The 22,945-nt window shown below is 34.1% G+C and overlaps 1 protein-coding gene across 2 annotated transcripts in view; it reads left to right on the top strand.

Moving 5' to 3' along the window:
• The window catches only part of LOC140754453 (paired box protein Pax-6), a 72,440-nt gene that overhangs the window by 46,920 nt on the left and 2,575 nt on the right, over nucleotides 1–22,945 (top strand). For both annotated transcript variants that reach the window (XM_073089465.1, XM_073089466.1), the window contains exons 5-8: nucleotides 5,161–5,313; nucleotides 6,712–6,794; nucleotides 16,205–16,380; nucleotides 18,456–18,616. In XM_073089465.1, the coding sequence (XP_072945566.1) occupies nucleotides 5,161–5,313; nucleotides 6,712–6,794; nucleotides 16,205–16,380; nucleotides 18,456–18,616 (573 nt within the window). The remainder of the gene's footprint in view (nucleotides 1–5,160; nucleotides 5,314–6,711; nucleotides 6,795–16,204; nucleotides 16,381–18,455; nucleotides 18,617–22,945) is intronic.

Consider the following 22,945-nt stretch of genomic DNA (forward strand, 5'->3'; position numbering starts at 1 on the left):
ATAATACCATCATCATCATTATCAAAATTGTTATGATCTCATCTCACGAATTCGAATCTTATGCTCTTCGGAATTTTTGAAACCTGTACGTTTTCAAAATATATATTATTCTCTCAAGAAATTTCTTAGGCTATGACTTCTCTACTAGTATTCTTTCCATTTTCTTCTTTTACCTTTCCATAAACCTTCTTTTCCTTACGACTCCTTCACCCTCAAAGCCAGTGAACTTTAATTTTTGTACAAAGTTACGTATATACAAAACATCTAATGTTTCTACTTTCAATTAATCTAATTTCAAAAAATACTTCAATTTGAACCCTAACCAGCGTCACTACGATGACTTTAACTGTCACTGCTCTTACGTAAAAAAAACCATTGATGAAATGTTAGAAACCTAAAATGTTCACCATTCCATTACTTAAATGTGAATCCCTCAAAAGAACATCCTTATGTTAAGACACCCCTCAGCATTAACAGATACAAATTGCTTTACTTGCCCAACTATAAAAACTAAACCTTATCTACCCCACTAAGTAATTTATATGAGTCGACTGGGGCTACAAAGTGAATGGTTGATTACAAACAACCAATTTATCAACCTCTACCACTTATAAATGGACTGACCTAAAAATGGCCTTCCATCGAACAAGGGGTCCCAATTAAATGGTCTCATGTCCTCGGGACCAACGAAAAATGGACTAGGTTGCCAAAAGATCTCCCTTGAATAACAGATCTGGATTTAATGGTTCCGTGTTGATTATGTCTTTATTTAGGACAAGCTGCTGTGTCCTTTGCAAGCGATGTAATAATTAAAGTGTTATTAATACGCGTCATTTAAATAGGTAATGTTATTTACTTATTTCAATGTGTCCAAATTTATTCCACTAATGTCCATTTTTAAAACAATATTTTGAAGTAGCATACTGCCGCCCATTGACATCTGTAATCAATCCCGAATAAAATAAGAAAATATTATCTGAGGTTGGCGCCAAATGCAGTACCTACTCTACTACTACTCTTGATGACCATGTTGGTAAGGCCCGGATAAGTAGGTAGGTACCTATGTGTTTCTTACCGCCCCTTCAAAAGTGGCGATGAACGCACAACACAAAGATGAGGTGGAGGTGCTTTCAGTGTCAAACTTATGCGCACAAGTTAAACGCAAACTTATAAACATTAAATTTTAGTTTGAGCAAGTTATGCCAAAACGCGTTATAGATACGAAATCTCATGTCATAGAATTCTCTATAGCCTACAGCTTTTGTTAAAAAAGCAACAATCATAATCCGTAGTAAACAGTACCACGTCTAGTAGACGCGGAAGCGTGGCGAATTAGCCGACTCGCGCCTTGTCCGGCCGCAGAATTGAGGGCCGCGGACCGCCTGTGGCCTGAGTCATGAGCGGAAGCGATCTTATTTTATTTTAATACAGAAACAATGTGAATTATTCTGTTAAGTTAGGTTAACTAGATAGTTAAGTCATGCAGAATTCATATATTATATTATTGCTGGTATACATAGTAAGCCATTCATTAGGTTTATTATAATTGTATTGTTATAAACTGATAGTAGTCGATAAATTGTCCAGAATTATGTAAATGATTTTAAAAATACCCGACACGGATTGACTGTGCGTGCTAGTGACTGCAGTAGATAAATAACTTCGTGAGAAGATGCCGCTGTTCATCTGAATGAAATCCGATTAATTAACGTAACTCTTTAATTAGTCCTGATAACGTTATCAACCGCTTCAACCTCAAATGAAGTGAAAAGTGCACTAATGCTGCTACTTACAGTATCAATGGTTCCAAAACGTCTGATAGCTGTCACATTAGCTCGTCACAGCCCTTATCGGCGTATTCCATTGACGGGACACCGCCACGCTGTCCGCGCCCGCCGCCGCCCGCCTGACAGTATCGATCTCACATAATCGCGGCCGGCGATCCCCTGCCTACCCACGTTCGCCCCGATAACTCCAATTCCGCTTTATCTTTCCACTCCGACTTTCTTCGGTCCCCTTTGTGCTTATTTTCTGGAATTTTTTCACCGCCCCCACTTTTATTTCGCTCCTTTTCTTATTTTCTTACTACTATTATTTTCTCTTATGTATTTTTCGTGTTTCACCCTGCTCACCCCGCTCGGCCTGTCTGTTGAATATCGGCGAAGTTTTTTCTTCGATCATTTGTAGGTCGTTATTGGTGGAATTGTGGCTAAGTGCTCCCGTCTCGGGTCGTTTTTTTTAATGAATTCCTCTTTTATGTTCCGGGCTGCGACGATAAATAATGAAAACGTGGATTGTTAGAATGGAAAAATATTCATTTGGATGGAGTTCGTTTGAAACGAGGTATTATTTTATCCGCCGTAAGCCAGATTGTTTACTTGTTATGTATGAACGTACTCGTTCGTACAGTGGAAGTTTCGAGAGTTTGTTAAAGCTAGATGGGTGTGCTAAGTTTAAAGTCTTATTTACAACCTGTCTTAAGTTAACCGTTTTGGACAGTGAGTGGGTTAAATTTAATATTCTAACGTACCATATTATAATACTTAGTCCATAATTAGTTGTGTTATAATTATAATATTATTCGTTGTTGATGAGTTTTAGCATAATTAGAATAAGTTTCTTGCTTTACTTTTCAACTCTTAGAAACATTACGGTCTATATTATGATTCCTTTACATTTATTAATACATGTTTTAAGTCCAGTATAAGTTATCTCTCGCTATTCATAAATAATAATTAGTGAGAATAATTTTTACGCTACCTACTTATAAAATATAGAATTTTGGTTACAAAAAGGATTAAATTCAAAGAGCAGATAAATACAGTATTCGCCTTACACATACAAGATGTTTCACTGAAGTTTATTTCCCTCTCATTTGCGAATGACGATCTCATTACGCGCTAAGGCCCGCACACACTTGCGACTAACCAAACTTGTTACACGAACGTTGAATGCCTGAAAACTTTCCCACTATTCCAAGATATGAAATACGGTTAGTGCTTACACGAAATATCATACTTAGATCTCATAAACGTTTGTTTAAGCATAATATACATGATTTATAAAATGTGTTATACTGACTATTACAGTAGGTAATACCTACCTATACGTGGCGGAAGAGTTGTAATGTAGGTCTTACATCCAAAGGGCTCTGGGTTCGAACAGTAGTTAGGCAAACTTGTGAATACTGAGTTTTGATTTCTATTTTGTGTCGATGTTTGTGTATTTACTTGTGCTTGTGAATTACAATAAAACAAAAAGTATATTAATTATAGGTTTCGCGGGCATATAAATCATATATTATTATTACTATTATTATAAATGATATACCAATAAATTGTAAATGATAACGTACGTATAGGTATAATGTAAGGTATCTATTATAGCGTAGTCCCTATTTCATTATAAATTAGTAACCTTCCTCCTGCTATAACAGTGAAGGAGTTATGAGGAAACTTACATGCTTTCTGAGAGTTCAAAGGTGTATGAACTTTACCAATTCGCGCATAGTTTTCGTGTATGTGGTGTTTCGGTCTGATATTTCTTGTTCTATAAGAAAAATCATGGCTAGCAGCGACACAGTACTGTGGTACCTAATGATAATGATAGGTACATTCAAAAAGTTTGAAAGCAAAATTGATTTACAATATAACATTTCCTTCAAAAACATTTTAAAAGTCTGCACAAACTCAAAAAGCATGTAAACACAGTTTTCGCCACACAAGATACCGTAGTTTAGTTCCCTCTCATTTGCGAATGACGATCTCATTACGCTAAGGGCGCGCGCACACCGGCGATCAATCAAAATTGTCACCCGATTGGAAAGTCCATGTTATGAGCGTCTGGCGCGCATCAATCATGTTTGAGTGGAACGGAACGGGGCGTTATTTTGAATTGCGTTCTTTTTACGTGGGAATATTTATTTATTATTTGCAATTGATGTGAAGAAAAGAGTTATAACGTAATTTTTGAAAATTGAATTTACTTAATTGTTTTAAATATCTTGGCATATTTTAATTGCTATGTAAAAAAAAGATTTTTTTTCTAATACACGTCATGAATTCAAATTTAAAGTAAAATATGTGTATTATGTAACTAAACACTTAAAATGAAATTATAAAGCAAATTATTGTGCCTATCGTATTCTATAATAAGATAATAATTTCTTTTAATTTTTATTTCTTTTTTGTTTAATGTTAACCATCTAAATTAAAATGTATTAAGAAGTAATGCCGGGAAAGATTTGTAGTAAAGACAAACTCGAATTTATTTAATGTCTTGGTATGTTTATATTTGTACGAGATCCATTAAGTATATTGGCTCCCGCCTCAAAACATTGTATCAGAAAAATGTGACAGATTGCGTAACAGTCTCTCCATTCAGCGGAATCAGCAACCCGTGCGCCATTACCGACCCGGGAATCGAACCCGACTCAAGTGGTGACCATAAAGCAAATTAATCAATTAGCCGGGGGCATGTCGACAACATTACGACTAACGTTTAATTTTACCACCCTTATTTGGGGGATGCTAGCCAGTGTAACTTGACTTCTGGTTTGGATGTGACTGGTAGAAACGAGGGGTCAGCATGACTGGTCGTTTCGTAATTTTTGTCTGTAATTCTTGCAATTGTGCAATTCTGCTGACGCATTTGCCTGATAGTCGTTCAGTGCATGTCGAGTGCTGTGTTGATAGTTTATGATGAAGAGGTTTAGTCCCCTCTGAAGATTTGCTAATGGTTAAAAATGCCCTGTCAAATATTGTAACCATGTTTGAGTTTAAATTATTGCCGCTTTTATCACATTAAGTAGTTTAAATACATTTATAAAGTGTTTGCCTTTTAAAGCTTTTAAAACGAAATGATTTTAAATACAGATATGATTAAATAAATAGATTTGTAAAGTTATGTGTATTTTGTTGAAGATTTATAATAATAATTAATTAATTTAACAATCTGTTCTGGGCCTGAGCTTTTGGGAAATATACAAACAAAGGCCTTACTTATGCACATAGTTACTCTTCCTATTACCCAGACTTGGTACATTATTTTTCACTTAACAATTTTGAAATTAATATAAAATATAAAACATACCTTTATTGTGGATCTATAGAGGAAGATAAATATAAAAAAATAATTAATCTATCTTTATCTTTTGAACAGCGGAAGCCCTCCAATCCGAAGCGGGATCGGACGGGAACAGCGAGCACGCGTCATCAGGAGACGAGGACTCCCAGATGCGGTTACGGCTGAAGAGGAAACTCCAGAGGAACCGGACCTCCTTCACCAACGACCAGATAGATAGCCTGGAGAAAGGTAATGCTAACACCCTTCTTACTATGTATGTAGAAAAAAATGTTATCAAAGTTATGTGAAGTCTACCAATACACATTTGGCCAGCGCGGGAGACTATGGCCTCATCCTGCTTATTCTCAAAGGAGACTAGGTTAATGACATGTAGTGTAGAGGTAATCTACGAGGGGCATTTTTTAATACACAAATGTTACTTTTAACTTCTACGCTCTATACTTCTTATTTTCCCTCTAGTAAGTTTGTTTTTTTCTTTAAACGCTAGATCTTGGTTTTGTGATTATTTTGACAATGAATGGCGTGAATGGGTTTCCTTAGTGTCAAATATTTCTTTTTTAATACTTCGTTTCAAGGTCTTGGCTTCTTGTCTGTCTGCCTAATTGTTTATTGTAAGTCAGCCTATTATTGTAATATTTTACAATGGGAAAACAGAAGATTTACCTAAGATATATTTTATTTATTACAATGACTTCTCGGTCTAATTTTCATTTTATCAGTGAAGCAAAAATAAATATTTTAAAGGTTTTTTTATCAATTATTATTGGTTGTATTTCCTATGATCGTGTGTTTTAGGCTTACAGACATTAGGAAATAGAGGTATATTTTATAAAGAAAGAAAAATATAACACAATGTCAAAAGTTCATTAAATTTTATTGAATTTATACCAAAGCGCTGTTTTCACAAATTAGTTAACTTTCCCTTAAAATTAACACTTATCTACTCGAAATCAAAGTCGGAAACGTCAACCATCTAAAGTAGTCCAATACTCGACGTAAGCGCTCCCCGGAGCCTTCATAAACCTATTTGGCAATGTCCCTTTCATCTTATTTATTGTTTGCAATAACAACAACACGGTTATTAGTAAATAAATAAATATTGTCCCCTGTTATTTGCTCAGCTCTCCGACGGTGGCAGCCCGCCCAATTATTGATGTTGCCCTGTTAATCTCACTTTTTGTTGTTTGTTTTGCTATCCGTATGAGTTTATTGCTTTGGTAATTGCGTCTTTGCGTATTTCATTTTTTTTGAGAAACTTAGTAGTGAAGGGTTTTTGTTGAGAACTTTTGATTTATACCGTTTGTTTTTGAATCAAGATTAAAAGCTATATAAATGTGCATTTTGGTAAGATTATCGTTTTGTCACTTATATTGTACACATAAATTTATTTTTTATTTATCAATGTCATTATTCTTAAATGTTCTCTGTATTTTGATTTTGTTAGAAGTAACATTTCGATTTGGCTGTATGCACATTACATTTGTGTGAAAATCGATTCGAAAACATCGACAGCGAAAGAAAATTCATTCCAGACACGAGATTCTAAACTCAAATCGAATTGGAACGGCGGAACGATTCAAAATTCGCGCGCAGAGTTCACAATTTAATTTTGATTCTCTGTTGCAGAGTTCGAACGAACGCACTACCCGGACGTGTTCGCGCGCGAGCGGCTGGCCGAAAAGATTGGATTGCCTGAGGCACGTATCCAGGTAAAATAAACTCCAGTTTACACCGCGGTAAGGTGACTGTATCGACATTACTTGCGCCTCGTTTTAACAACATGGCGGTCGAAGTCAAAATGGCGGGAGTCTTTCGCGGTGATTTTGCACAGATTAATAATTCCGCTTTTTTAAATTACCTATCATGTCGATGTATTGAAGTGCATTGACATAACACATAGGGATGGGTGTTGCGTTTTTGTGGTCGCTATTGGCGTAAAAACTGCTTATCTTGCGGTTTCTAACCAAGATCGTGCTTACTAACAACTACAAAGTAGCGTTATATGTATAAATAGGTTTTATTTACCAGATGCATAATTTTCCTCTTTCTTAAGCATGAACTGTACTTTTTACAGATAATAATGATGTATAGATAATAATATAATGTGGTCAACAAATACAATTTTTTTTGTAGATAATTATGAATAGGCAAATACGAAACAGTTCAGTGCATTTTTCTGTTTGTTTGTTAATCGTTTTTTTTTGTTTGTTAACCATTGACAAACATTAGATTTTTCTTGGAAAATTTATAAATATGAGCGAATTTTAATCATTAAGCCAACACTATTTAACAAAAAAATAGTACGTTATTTATTACTGTAATTGATTTAAAAATATTTTCATAAATTATACCATAAAATAAAACCATTCGTATCAAAACCTTAGGTATAGGTATCATAAATTAGATACGACGAAAACTGGCCTCACAGATAATAACAAAAACCATGTTAGCGTTTAAAAAACAAAACGTAAAATAAACGTTACACCAAACTCGCGCAACAATCAAGCCGATCGAATAATGGATAGCTCGGATAAAACTCTATGACATGACAGGGGCGTTTTATTAAACGTACGTTTATAAGGGCAGTGTCTGTTTACATAGGCACGGCCATGTAGATGCGTCTTCGGCAAACAGACTAAAAAAACAGGGGCATATTATAACCCCGGCAGTCGACGCAAACACGGATATATACGTTCATATATAGTACATAGCTTACAAATATCAGCACAGTATGTTAATATGTTTTTGTTGTTTGATTTTTCGTTCTGTTTATCTTGGATGTTTAACGTTCGTTTTGATAGAGGGTTAATTAAAAGTAGCTGCTTTTATGCTAATAATGTTAAACGAGTGTTTTATTTTGTTACAAACTTGATTCATTGTATCCTGCTTATGAAGGTTTTGATTTTTAACAATATTTTTTAAATCGATTAAATCATAATAATATATTATTATACATAAATTTGGATTTAAGTTCTGCAAATGAGACGTTAGGCGAGACTTAGAGTGTTTGCAAATTTATTTCATAGCATGTACGTGCCAACCGAAATATTTTCCCAAAAAATGGGCACAACTTGAAGGGCTAGCAATTCGAAAGCCGTAGTAATTGTGAAAAATGAAGTAAACTAAAATATTCTTAACAAAACCGTTTTTGGTAACAAAGTATAAAATAAGAAAGCTATGAAAGCGAGCTTTCGTATGAAAATGAAAAGGCAGTGGAAAGGCGTCTCGTTAAAACGGCAAAAGTCGCGAAATTTCCGTATTTACGACAAATTGCATCGGAACATGCGAGGGAGTTCTTACCACTTAGCGGTAGCCGCCAACTGTTAAAATATCATTTGTCAACTTGGCTTACGAACATAATGGCTTAATGCGACTTGTATTGCGGCTCTTTAAGTAGGTACATTAAAAAAATAAGTTTTTTTTCTAATCGAATTATATTGCGAAATTTTCGTATTTACGACAAGTTATGTCAAAAATGCCAGGGAATTCCTACCAATTAAAAGAAATCATTAGACGATCATATATCACCATATGTCATTTGTCAGGAACTTATTTATAAACATTATTCAATTTCGATTTCTTCTTATTAAGTACTCTAAAAACATTGCACGAATATTTTTTTCTAAACGAATTATGTCGCAAAATTTTCGTAGTTACGACAAATTATGTCAGAATGCAATGGAATTTTTATTACAGCAAAATGCATTTGGCAATAGTTAATACATCATTTGTCAGGAACTTGGCTTACAAGCATAATGTCTTAATACGATTTGGATCACGACCTTTTATGTTTAAAAAACGCTGTACATTTTTCTAATCGAATTATTATAAGTGCAAGGGACCGGTTTTTAAGTCATTCTCATTGAATGTTATTATTTAACGACCCGTCGACTAGCTGTCGTGTTAAATTAATTTAGACATGACTAAGAAAATAAATTAAATTATGTGTTAAAATGCAACTTTACAAATTGCAAAAGATAGTTATCGAAAAATATATAGGCATGAATGTGGTAGGGATATTTTACATTAAAAAGTGAATCGGAAAAAATGCTATTTACGATATTCATAAATAATAATATGAATATCGTTTATAAAAATAGAATCTACATTTAATTTAACAAAAGTAGAATTCTATGTATCCTAAGCTGAATCTTAATCTCATCCATCAAAAGTAGAATCTACACGTAAGTTCAAAAGTAGGCCTAAAGTTTAATCTAAAAGTAGCATCTAAATTTTATTTACCTAAGAGTAGGAACTGAATGACGTCCGCCATTTTCTTTTTGGGAACAGTGACAGAGGTTTCTTGTTCCAAAAAGAAGATGGCGACATTGTTCCTGGCGCCGCGCTAAGCTCTCACATTAACCTCTCGTCGCTGCTAGTTAACATTCGCGCTGCAGCGGTCGGTCAACAAGTACATAGGTACTGATAGGGTTGACACTTTACATATCGAATTTATAATAAAAAAATGTGAAACATTTGTTTTGACAAAAAAGTGTTGCAAAAGGCTGATACAATGAAAAATAAATTTACATTAATTTCATCGGGTTTTTTTCAGAAAATACTAAAAAAATCTAGACTAAATAAATCTCAAATATTTTTTTTTATTTCGGAATTATTTAGTCTGGACGTGTCTAATATAACAATGAAGCTTACGTAGCTAAGCTAAGCCCAATAACAACATATTACATATAAATTTCATGTTAAAACAGTCTTATAAGAATGTCGAAAAGTAGCAGAAGCTATTCGGCGTAATAATATACCTACTCTATTTTTTAAGTTAATAAAAATCCTTATTTAAATCAATCTCATACCTAAAAACCATAATCGACTGACATCGAACAAATTTAAGACAAAAACGCGTCTTAAAACATATCTTTATATTAAACGAAATCTCCGCCACCTGGCAGCCCTGTATGAAAATTCTCGTATTCTACCAATAGCATACTTACGGCAAATTGAACTTAAACTGGGACGTGCAAAGCTCTATTTCCTGTGCACGTAAGGAGGCTTTCAAGGAGTGACGCGGATCGTTTTGTATTCGGACGGACGCCACCACGTGTTGCCCCGGGGTTCAAGGCTGTGTCGAAATGGCGGGGGTAGGGGCACCACGCGTTTGGATACACTTGAGACAAAATATAGTATACAATACTCTACAAATACAGCGACGCTTTATTTTAATCCGATATTATTTTTTAGTATGTACCTACCTAAAAAAAGATAGCCTTATCTAAGATACCCTTTCTTTATGAACTTTGGGTTAATGGTTAAAAAGGTTTTTTAGACACAAACATACATATTATAAAAGCTATTTTTTATACTTACAGAAAAAAGTAAATAAACTTCAATAATATAGTTTAATGTTTTGTATTAAACAGTGATATCAATGAACTCAAATATATTACGATATAAACGGTATATTTAATTGAAACGGTGATGAAAATGTATAGGAAATTTTACGAAAATCCTCAAGTTTAAAATTTTATTTCGGTTTCCTTCTATAAAGTAATATGTATGTGTATATCTCAGTATGTAGGTATATACATACCAAAGTACCAATAAATCAAATGTCTATTTTCATACATCATTTCATACAAACAAAAATGCAGTAATATCCGTAAAATTTTCCACACAACCACGGTCACCACACGGGGGTCGGGTATCGATCCCAGCCTATAGAAAGCGGGGGCGAATTTCCTGTGGAGGGTGTGTTTTGAAAAATTGCCATCCACTGCGCTATACAACCTTTTTGTCCAAAACACGCCAATTTGAACTTTGTACTTTCAAAAATAAGGAAACTATTGATGGATTTTAAGTATTTGTGGGTAAGTACGGAGATTTTGCGATGTCAAAATGGTGTCCTGATTTATACGGATGGATTTGTTAAACAAGAGTTCTATATTAAAGTACATTTGTAGGTGTGCCCATACATAAATATTAGATTATTTTCATTTAAAATGTATTAAATATTATAGCAATTATTATAAAACAAAGTCCCGGTGCCTACAGCCTATAGTTATTCCCATAATTTAGACGAAAGCAACGACACCTCATATTTAAAATCCATCAAATCGTTTGGGCTGCAGGGGGTTACTACCATGTCTTAAAACAATATTATTTTAAGCATACATTGAAATTTCGTACCACGACCTGTTTTAAGGAGGTCGTGGTACGAAACAAAATAATGTTCATGCAATATTCAAATAAAACTTTCCTGAACTATGATGGTTTTTAAAAGATGGTGGTAGGCCCAAAAAATTCCAAAAAATAACACAAACATTACCCTCCGAGATCAAGTAATAATCACACAATCTGCACGAGGCTTTTTTTTGCATTTTTCTTATATTGAAAGTATTATTCTAAACAAGTACCTACTAACTTAGTTAAAGAGGGTATCCACTAAGGAGTAATAATTTAATAATTAATATAGAGACCTACCTAAATTTATATTATTAAGGTTTAATTATTTATGCTCATGAGTAATGTTAAATTAGTAATTACGATTTCAATAAAAATAGTATAATTTATTTATTTACCAATTATATACAATCTAAATAGGAATAAAATATATTATCACATATAAAAAAATACTTTAAAATATTTTCTCAGTGGTTTTCAATATTTTAAATTCAACAATTATATTATTCCTCTTACTAGGCACTATTATGTTCGAGAATATTTAACTGAGCCTTCAGTTATTCTGACAGCCTAATTACAGATACAATATTAAATACCGTTTATTTTAGAAAATTACCATATTATTATTTTAATTCTCACAGACCCTAATGTCCAAAGCCCAACGATTGAGAACAACTGGTACAAAAAAAACCTTGAATTATTTAATATCGTATTCATATTCCGAGGTCGGTAGCAAAATAAATTGTAATAAAACGAAAGGAAAACATGAATCCCCGACAATAAGATTCATAACGAAATTTAAAAGTTGGGTAAATGTGCGAATAGTAATTAACGTCGGAGTTTTATTAAAAAGCTAATGAAATTACGAGCTAAAACTGTTGTCGTAACAACTTGTTGGCGAAATAACAGAATTATGGTGAATCCCATTTGGTGAGGAGGAAAAGAGATTGTTCTACCATCAGCGTGGAAAGAGTAGCGTGCGATATGATGAGAAAATGTGTTGGGTCTCTCCTGCAGCTTGAATACAGTTGATAAGATACTTTAGAGAGTTCTACTCGTTTTGCTCACAACATTTCATCATAATTTTTGATTTTATTCAAAAAGGTTATCGATTAGATTGTTTTATATAAGTAGTAAATAGATAGTAGCCGATTCTCAGACCTACTGAATATGTATATAAAATTTAGTGAAAATCGGTAAAGCCATTTTGGAGGAGTACGGTAACTAACATTGTGACACAAAAAAATTACATATAAGATTATCGTTAGCTATAATAGTGAAGTAATACATCGTAAGGACAGCTAAGCCGCCCAACTTAGCTAAACTTTGTAGATGAGCTATGATGACAAGCTGTGTTAGATTCTATGCGCGTTTTAATAAACATTTAAGGTGTATCGCTTACGTACATCGCTAGCGGTGAGACAAGTTTCGTTGTCAACTATAAGGGTAGCGCATGGAACACAATTTATAAAAGGCGAATGACGGAAGGCGGGAGGGTCTGTCATCGCTGTCACAGGATATCTATGGACAGTGGGAAAAGACACGTCATAATATTTTACTGTAATAGTAAGTATGTATTGCGGGAACGTTTTACGTAATTGGCTGCGATTGGGATGGGCGGGGGTGATGTTAAGTTATTTATGGGAAATGTAGTGGGTCAATCGACATAATTTTGTGAGTTATACTTAAAATATCATATAGGTAAGTATGTAATCATTTAAAGTGCAGTCATTTCAACAAAAAAAGCAACATTATAGATTATGTAGGTACCTAGATAGGTATTTAACGTAAAATATAATATTTCCTATAAGTTAAACAGAGGGAGATACGTGTTCTAATTACTTCCATTAAAAACTTAACTTTTAATAAGTAAATCAGAAACAAGTAGATAAAGATTAGATTTACAAAACATTGGCTTATCACAAACAAAAACATATTTTCAGAAAATCGTTTACAAGTGATCTTAATATATAAGTAAAATCATAATTATGTTTACTATTACTTACTTATTAACCTAAGTTTATCTATACGAAAGATAAAAGTGAAGAGTAGGAACATTCGTACCTAAATGTTGTATTAAGGATAATCTTACGTTTCTTATTAGCAACACACCAAAGTTTCAGGACCCTTTTTACTTTGGGTTTCGCGAGGGTTCGGATAAAATATTGTCCGCATTCGGCCATTTCGTAGGCCGAAGCAATAATATTATGACATATTACCTCTTTGCCGACTTCTTTGAACTTTTACTCGTATTTTCCTATTTCCCTATCGATATCCAAAGCAAGCTCAACTTTGGACCGAGGCTAGATCAAAGGAAATGAGTTGTGCGGACCATTAAACACGTGAATGCTACTGTGTTGAGATTTATTGGAGAAATAAATAGTACATAAACATAAAGTAGGTAACATGTATAGGTATATAAGTTGAGTGCCAAATTCAAGAAATGGGTATTTTAATCAACTAAACTGGAGTCATAGCGAATCCATACTTTTTTTATTACAATAAATAATTAAACTACAGATTATAAATTTGATAACAATAAATAATGTACTTATATTCAAGAACGGTTAACTGTAGCCTGTTATACATATTTTGATGGATTTTTTTTACCATAATAACTAAACACACAAAAACATGGTGTACTAACAAAACGTTGCATTTGATAACTTTCAACTTTATGTTACCGTAACGCAAGATTTAAACTGTACAATAACTTAAGTGGAAACTTAAAATCTGACTCTAAAATAAGGATAACCAACACTGTGGTAACATTAACCATTTAGTATCTAAATGCCTAGTGGCGGTACTCTACATAACAAAGGAGAGTTTTTCTCGCCATTGTGTGAAAATCTCTACATTATTTGGCCACACGATCCGCCCTAAGAGTCTCCCCACATATTCTGAATGAAATCGGCTTGCACGAGATAAAAAACGCCTTACATTTGCCGAATAGATCAGCAAATGAGTACGCACTATGCAGTATGTCTAATAATAGGTGGTAATCTGATGCCTGGCATAGCTACTTGCATAGATACATTACTATGTCCTAAAATCTCGTATAAGTTTATTTCCATTACCACAGCCTTTAAACCAGAAGACCAGACGACCTAATGATAGCAATGAAGTCTCATAACTTTTATAACGCTATAAATATTGGAGTCAAACTGTAAATGGTTCTACCATCTTTAAATCGCGTTACGTTGATGTGAATTATGTTGATTGTGCTCTTCTATCGTAAATCGTAAATGAACCTATAATATAATATTAATAATTGTTATTTTAAAGGTACGAATGTATTTCTAAACCTTTCCATAACCAAAAATGTTATGATAATCGCGGTTCTTAATGGATATATGTGTGTACTCCCCAAAGCGCGGGAACGCTGGGCGCCATATTGCCGCCGCCATGACTGTCGGCAGCGGAAGTGACGCGCACGTGAGCGCTTCCGGAGGCGCGTTCCGTTTCACTTGAATGTCACAATATTGCGTCCATGCTTCAATTGGCTGCAACTTCTGTTCTGTTCTACAATATCTATTGTTGTCATTGTTATTAGGTTTTTAATATTATGTGGTCACGAAGGATTATGATTTTTTTTTAAACTTGGTTAATATTTTTTTTATTAGTATCTCGATATTTTTATTATGATAATTGATAAAAGGTTTAGGGCTATGACTACATTTTTATAGTTGCAAGTACTTACTATAATTAAGGTATAGTTAAACCCTTCTAGGTTCTAGTAGGGTGCCATGCAAGAGATTTGTACATAAAGTTTGAGTTTCTTAAAAATACACATATTACCGAGCTGTTAGTCATATCGATCCGATAGGCTGGAATTTGGGTTCCGTCAGGTATTTGAAAATGACGAATTTAGATTTCTGTTATAGGTCTGTGTGTTGGTGTATTAGTCTTTGTTTCTGACCCTGGTATCCATAACACAGGGAAACTGTATTGAGAAAATTTCAATTTAGAAAAGCGTCATTTAATTTATATTTTCCAATTTCATAAACATTAAACCTAACTATAGGAACCCCAATAAACGCGTGTACGTCTGTCACACAATAAATCTACACTATCTACCCAATTATAAACTACTTACCCAATTATAATCATGTCTAACTCGTTAATGAAACCGTCGGTATGAGTTCAGGCAACTTTGTATTACGTGTTTTAGCAAGCCAACCCCTAGAGGATTATTTAATGTTTTAATTACACACCAACTAAATGAACATTAACCTTGTTAAAGTTAATTACATATCGTATTGATGCTTTCGTTATTGGAATTGAAATTAAAAAGTTTAATGGGTGCAGCGCCATCTGTTATCGTTGGGAAAAAAACAAAGTAATAACGGAAAAATGCATTTCTATTCACAGCTTTGTTATATTGTGCAGACCAGAAAGTCCAAAGTTTATTAACTTGTAACTCTCAAAGCAAGCGTTCAAAAACATCTTACTAAGGTGTACTTTGTGTTTAATAAACGTAACAATATCATTTAACGTAGGTATTTGTAAGAATATTGTTTGAAAATGTGAAAAAGGGTATGTTGTATTAAGAAGGGTAGAGCGCTTCTGCTACCTTTCAGTATTCTTCACCGCGCTTTAAGACCGAAACAGTTACAAAAACTTTAAAAGTTACATTACTTAAGTTTTACTACCTACCTACTTATACCTAATAATACAATTACATACATTTGTGTTTACCCTGTCGTTATAATTATTAACATCTATAATTATCCGGTTTTACCCTACCGTTATCATCATAAATATCTACCTGTACGTATAATCGGCGATTGATAATACCTTAAGAATCTCCAATTTATCAATAATTATCTTTGTTTTATCTCTAATAATTTATCTCTAATAACTTTCTATATATCTAATAACTCTATATCTCTAATAACTATATATCTGTAATAACTCTATATCTCTAGTAACTCTACATCTCTAATAACTAAACAGCATCTCTAATAACTCGCGATCCCAACAGGTGTGGTTCTCGAACCGTCGCGCGAAATGGCGTCGCGAGGAGAAGCTGCGCAGCCAGCGGCGAGATGCGCCCGCGTCGCCGCCCGCGCCGCCGCCGCGGCTGCCGCTCAACGGCGGCTTCAACTCCATGTACAGCCCCATACCGCAGCCTATTGCTACTATGAGCGATACTTATAGGTGAGCTTTTTTAAGTTAAACTTTTTTATTAGGACTTTTTAGGGAAAAAAATGGTGTAACAATTTTTATAAGGAATGGTTATGGTGGAGAGGTATATTACGGTAATAATATTCCGTATAATCATAACAATAAACAGGTGTATTACGTAATATACATATTATAAGTTATAACATAGAAGTATAAGGCACTATTTTATATTAAAGAAGTGTGAAACGAGCGTGTAGTCCATCTGATGGTAAGTCACCTTTGTCTGTAGATATCTCAGACTGTTACTACACTATTTACACTGAAATACAGCAGTACTACACGGCCTTTTGAAAGATAGGTAGGTACATACATATATTTCGATCACACTTACAGCTGCTCAGCGGTAAGTGGATAGGTAAAACCATTATCTACACTATTGCAATATCTTATTTCCTATTTCCAACCATAACAGCAATGTGCGCTGTTTTACTTTTCAGTTAAAACTAGTTTTGTTTATTTAAAAATGTTTTGTTAACATGCTCATCACATGCTCTCAGTAATTAAATTTGCTTCAACAAACCTGCCGTAAATAAGCAGTATAATTTTAAACTCAAGACAACGAACTTCTAAAACGTCTTCACTTTTAAAACTAAGCATGCGCTAAAAATCGTCCACATGAGCGGATACGCGCGTATCTAAACACCCGTAGCGGCTATCAGTAGCCGATATCAACTATCAACACCGCCATCTATCATCGAGCGGCGGAACTAATGGAATCGGTGAAGTCGACCGACAAAGGTCGCGTATTCCCGCCACTGCACCGAGACGATCCGAACTTGCCCCGACTTGCCACCGAAGGTCGACTTTCCACTCCAATTGATTTTTAATAGTGAACTTCAGCTAGCTTTTGTGGAGCAAATTAACTTAGTGAGACGAAGTTTCCGCTCGTGACTAAGTTATGCCCTTTTTGTTGTTGCGTCTTGGTGAAAGGTCGAAAGATTATAGTGAGAATGGTAATTTTTACAACAAAATTTATTACATGTATTAATATGTAATTACGACATTTGGAATTGAATATCATGCGTAAAGTAAAACGCAATTAAAATTGGACACATTTTATTAAATACTTGCATTTAGCGATTAATTTAAGGTTTAGTTTGGCTTTGTATGTTTAAACGTAATATTTTTATAGGTTGTAATACTTTATCCATGGAATTTTTAATGTAATTAATTAAAATTATTTTATTGCTCGTAGACTAAAAATGCAATGTACCTAATATTTTCTGATTTATCGGAAGACTAAAATGTAACATCTATTTTCCCTTGTAATACGTATTTATAAACATTGACTAAACATACTAAGAATGTAACACTTATTTTTTCTCTAGTTATACCTATACATGTTACTTTCATTCATAAATATCCCTTAGCATCCAACATTAATTGTTTGTTCAAATAATTTGCCATTCATAATTCTTCGTCTAGAGTTTATTTATTAACTAATAGTGAGATATATGAGTCTCCATCAGCTCGATGTCGGGGGGTCTCTCGTCGTCGTGTTGGACTATTCTATTCTCCCATATTTATCAGAACACTAAAATATAACATTTAATTTTTACTTGTAATAGGTACTAATCAAATAATAATAATAATAATCAAATAATTTCATATGGTATAGATTCACTATAATTATGGGTTAAAAATGTAATACTTATTTTTTCTAGTCCGTTATTTTTACCATCGCTCGCTTGAAATGGACTAAAACTGTAACATGTGTTATATTTTCACCACGCTTTTAATACCTTGGGTTGTATATATGTATGTATGTAACGGAATCTTTGAACTCAATTTTTACTCGCTTTGAACGGTCCGATTAATTTAAAATTTTGAACAATTGTCAAGAACCGATGACGATACACGATTTTAATAATTGTATCCCATTCTTCTCATCACGATCGTTAGGAATCACGATTAACAATTTTCCTTGTGCTATTTTAGCGTGGTTTTTAGATTTTAAACTATAATTATTATTTCACTTATAATACTTTATTCGCATTTCCATTCACACAAATTTCTTAGCTCTACAACAGTGTCTATTTCCCCACCAGCTCGATGTCGGGTGGTCTCTCGTCGTCGTGTCTCCAGCAGCGGGACAGCGGCTACCCGTACATGTTCGGCGACGTGCTGGCCGGCGGCGGCTACTCGCGCGCGCCCGCCGCGCACCAGCAGCACGCTGCCTACTCCCAGCCACAAGCCGCTCCTAGTACTGGTAAGGATTGCTATTTTAATTGTCTTCAACGTATTTTAGGGCTGAATGTGTCAGGGAAAAGCCGTAATGAACAACAAGCAAGAGTAGTCGGTAGTTAGTCTTTTTGCAAAAGGTTTGCTATGATAAAATTAATCTAAAACATCTTACATAATTGACATGCGATCATAGTTTGTGGGCCTCGATATGTGTCAACGTGTCGATATGTGTTTTCTCATCCTACCCAGATTTTCAGGAAATCCATAGATCTCGGCATCGAAAAATAGAGAAATATTAAATAGATAAATAATTTGGTAGACTTTGATTTGATTTAAACAGTTGTATTTTAGGTAGTTTGCGGAAACCTGACCCAAGTAACTATATCAATCAACTATATAAATCAACTGTGATAATTGTTGTCGCCGGAATTCACGTTTCTTAGTAGGGAAAATAAACTGATCAAAAGTTCATAATGAAAAACACCCTTGAATCCATGATAGATATACATACCTATTCGTACGTATTCTTCATCGTTATATATCGATTATAACGTTTGACAAAACGTAACAATAAACAATTACTAACCTTGAAAGAAACATTCAAGCTTAATGAACAACTTTGCAAAACAACGAGATAAAGTTCCGCCGTTCTCATATACCTCGAAGTCCAGGATACAGGTAGCGTGCAGTGTAGGTAAAAATCGAGAGAATCAAGGCTTGGAAAATATTTACCAACTTCGTAATAAAATGTAAAAAACGCTGAGTCAAGAGCAAGGGGCGTCTGGCACAAGACCGCGACATGACGGGAAACAAAAAAATAAAAGGAAAAAGAGTGAAAATAGGAATCGAGCCGCGATTGGATTTGCCGTTGTCTGTTCCTTACAAATGGCTTTTAAATTGATTTTGAATATTGAACGCTTTTGTTAACAAACAGTAAGTTTCTATACGGGTTTTGTCTTTCCTGTCGCTGTATACGATCTGAATGTATCTCAATTATTATTTGAAATGAGGGTGTTCTCCCAATTTTACTTAATTTATTTAAGTTTAGCACGTGTTTACGGTATGAAAACATATATACCTAAAATATAATTAATAATTAGAAAAGGTCTTATACCAGTTAATTTGATATTCAATACATAGTTACTGCAGCCAATCAATGACCGTATATTTGAAATCGTAATACCTAATATTGCCCAAGACTGATGCTATAAATCCCTGAACATATATTTGGAACAACCAATTAATATAGGGTAGGTTTTGGTATTTTCTTTGAATTCTTCGCACACGACACAGAAAATATTATAGAGATATGAGTATGAAAACCTTTAACGTTAAGCTAAATTACAATTTAATTTAATTTAACTGAACGAGTCGCGTTAAACATTTCAGTGCCGCTGAAAACGCTTAAACGTTTGCATAAATATCGCAGATTTATTAGTATTCAGAAAAAGAACAAACAGTGAGGCGCTGGCGTTTCCATTGTTTTAAAAAGGCATAACTTTTCCATTTGATATTATATATCACGCAGCGGACATTTTTAGCCGTAGGTGGCGGAAAGCGGTATGAATTATTGTTGTTTGGCCGTTTCGTGGCATTGTTCGCTGAGTTTCCAGCTCCAAGCCAGAACAAAAGAGTTTTTCACAATTCAAAATGCACGCTCTCGTTTCATTTACTCTTTTGCTGCGACGGGCGCATTTCCAGCTACGTGCGGTATTTAATAACACGGATCTGTAGCGTGTTTCGGATCTCTTGCCTGAAGATGCCTGAGATTAGGTGCTACTGTTGCGTTAATGTAAAATTTTAGCTCTTATGTTAATTATGATGCTTTTGTTTAAAAGAAAATTACAGTCGTCAGTCTATTTTTCAAAGCGTTTCATTTTTTTTTAAATAATAGGTACCGATTCTTCTGAAAAATGTACCAAAGCATTTTCTGCCCTGTTCAAATGATATTTTTATTCTACTTGTATCACGGACTAATCTTGAAATGTTTGATAAAATTCACTACTTCATAGTGATCATTATCTACTTTATAAATGTGAACATATATTTATTTGTTTATGTGTGATAGCTTGTTATATAGTCTATAGCAAAGTTGTGAACTTAAGTCATCTGAGTGACCCGATCAAAAGTTTGATCCTGGAAAATTGTCCAATGGGAATACAAACCAATGCAATAGAAACCACGTTTCTACATACTATAAATACAACTTCCTTCTATTATCGAAACTAGGAAGATCACAAGCGGGTATCCGCAAGCGTAACTCTAATATATCAAATAATATGTGCATCAAAGCGGCAAACAATTTAGCCGTGGAAACGTACGATAAACGACCGATCATAGACACGCCATTGACTAAACGAGTCTCGCAGGAGCGGTGTTTAGTCGATAATATCACATAATGAATGTAAACGGCGCTGCACTGTACCCCTTTTGGAACGGAAAACTGTTATCGCGGGGCCCCACGCGGTTGGGGTGCAAATAGAGGAAAATATTTATAGCCCAGACCTCCCTAGACAAAATGGGTATTAATTTAGCTCATGTCGAATATTTTGGCTAGTGAGGTCATAGATTAGTAAAGATACTTCGCCGCCTTAAAATTGAATGAAGCCACAAACGGCTTATTAGTAAGTTCTTTTTTTGAATTCTTGACAAATAAAAACATTTTTAGAGAAAATTTACGAAATTTACTGCGTAATTTACATAATAAATAAATAATTATTCCAAATATTTTAGGAACATTTTAGCACGGAGACGTGGCAAAACTTTTTTACGCAACTATTTCAATTCTCAAAACTGGGTACATTTTCTTGTTAGGAGTGAGTAATCTTTACTTATCTATAAGTGAGGTAGGAACTGTCTGGCTTTTTTACGCGAAATCCAAAAATACGAAATCTGTGTGAAATTATCAGAGTGATTAGCTATGTGTCACTTTCCAATTTATTGATATGCGGATCCATGAACGGTACAATAATATTGGATTGATATTGATATACCTGCTTAGGTACTAGTGTCTAGACATTATACTCGTAGTAAACTTAGATAATAATTTGTTGTTTTTATCAACATAAAAACAACAAATTATTCTCTAACTTTATATAACAGCTTCCAATTTAGTTTTCAAAAAAGTATCTTATCTGTCGTATCCTAATAGGTAGGTAGTTGAATAGTTATTATCGGTATAAATTAATTAATAACTTTTTGCGATGCCACAAAAAATGTCTAATGCATAATCAGCATATATAGGTACCTATGCTAATTTTTTGATTACATATTGGTAGGAGAATCAGTCATTAAGTTATCATTTCCAGCCAATGATGGCTTGCGACTAAACTCGATTGAGCGAGCATTCCGTAGGTAGATACCGTAATATGGCAGAGTCCAATTGGAATAATATTGAACAAGTTGCAATGGAAACTATTAAACAAGAATATGACATGTTATTATTATAAATAGAAATAAAATTAACAATAAAATATTTACTAAGTTAATGCTAGACGGATTTTGATAAGGGTTTCATAAATCGTTTGACAATTAAGTAGATAACGGTAAATAGGCATAGGTACTTATCAGAGGCGTTTCAACTTAGTCCTCGGGAGCAGTATGTGGCTGAGTTCACTTATCTGGGTTTTATGACGAATATCCATGGGCATCAGTAGCCTCTTCTCGTCGTATTAGTGCTCAGTCGTCTTATTAAAAAAACTTGCCGTCAAGCTAATGACCTGGTACAATGCTAATTATTCAAAAAAAAAATACTATCTATCTAATATTATAATCGTCTCTAAGCTTGTAGGTAGGTACCTATTAGTGCATACGTGAAGATGCTCTATCGACACATTATAGTTATATCGAGAACACACAATCGGAATCCGTTTGAACAGATCTTGTAGGTACATCAGGACAAATTAATTCATGTTTCCAATTAACTTTAACTAAGTGGTATGCAATAATACGATTGATATGCTGATAGCTATGCACATGTGATATGCAAGTGAATTAGATCATATAGCCTAATAGGCCAGTGGAATTAATAGGTTAAGGTGAGCTGGCAATTAGGCTTAGAACTTATGGAGCTTTGGACGTAGAATAGCTGCCATTTATTCATTAAAAAAACTCTCCGAAAGTTTTTACCCTTACTCATTATCTGACTGGATGGCCATATTATGCTGTTTACTGGTATACCATAGAAGTACACTGGACACTAGCTTTTAGATGAAAAGATGTGTCATTACCTTGATGTCTAAAATATGTTTAAAATTTACCTGCTCTTTTAAAAATGTGAAGGATTCTTAAAAGGCAATCTACCTCATGGTAAAATACGACGACGACTCTACACATCTTAAATTAAACGCTTTTT

This window comes from Epargyreus clarus, unplaced genomic scaffold (assembly GCF_041222505.1).
Source record: "Epargyreus clarus isolate Ecla_fem2 unplaced genomic scaffold, WU_Ecla_fem_2.2 ptg000029l, whole genome shotgun sequence".
NCBI lineage: Eukaryota > Metazoa > Arthropoda > Insecta > Lepidoptera > Hesperiidae > Epargyreus > Epargyreus clarus.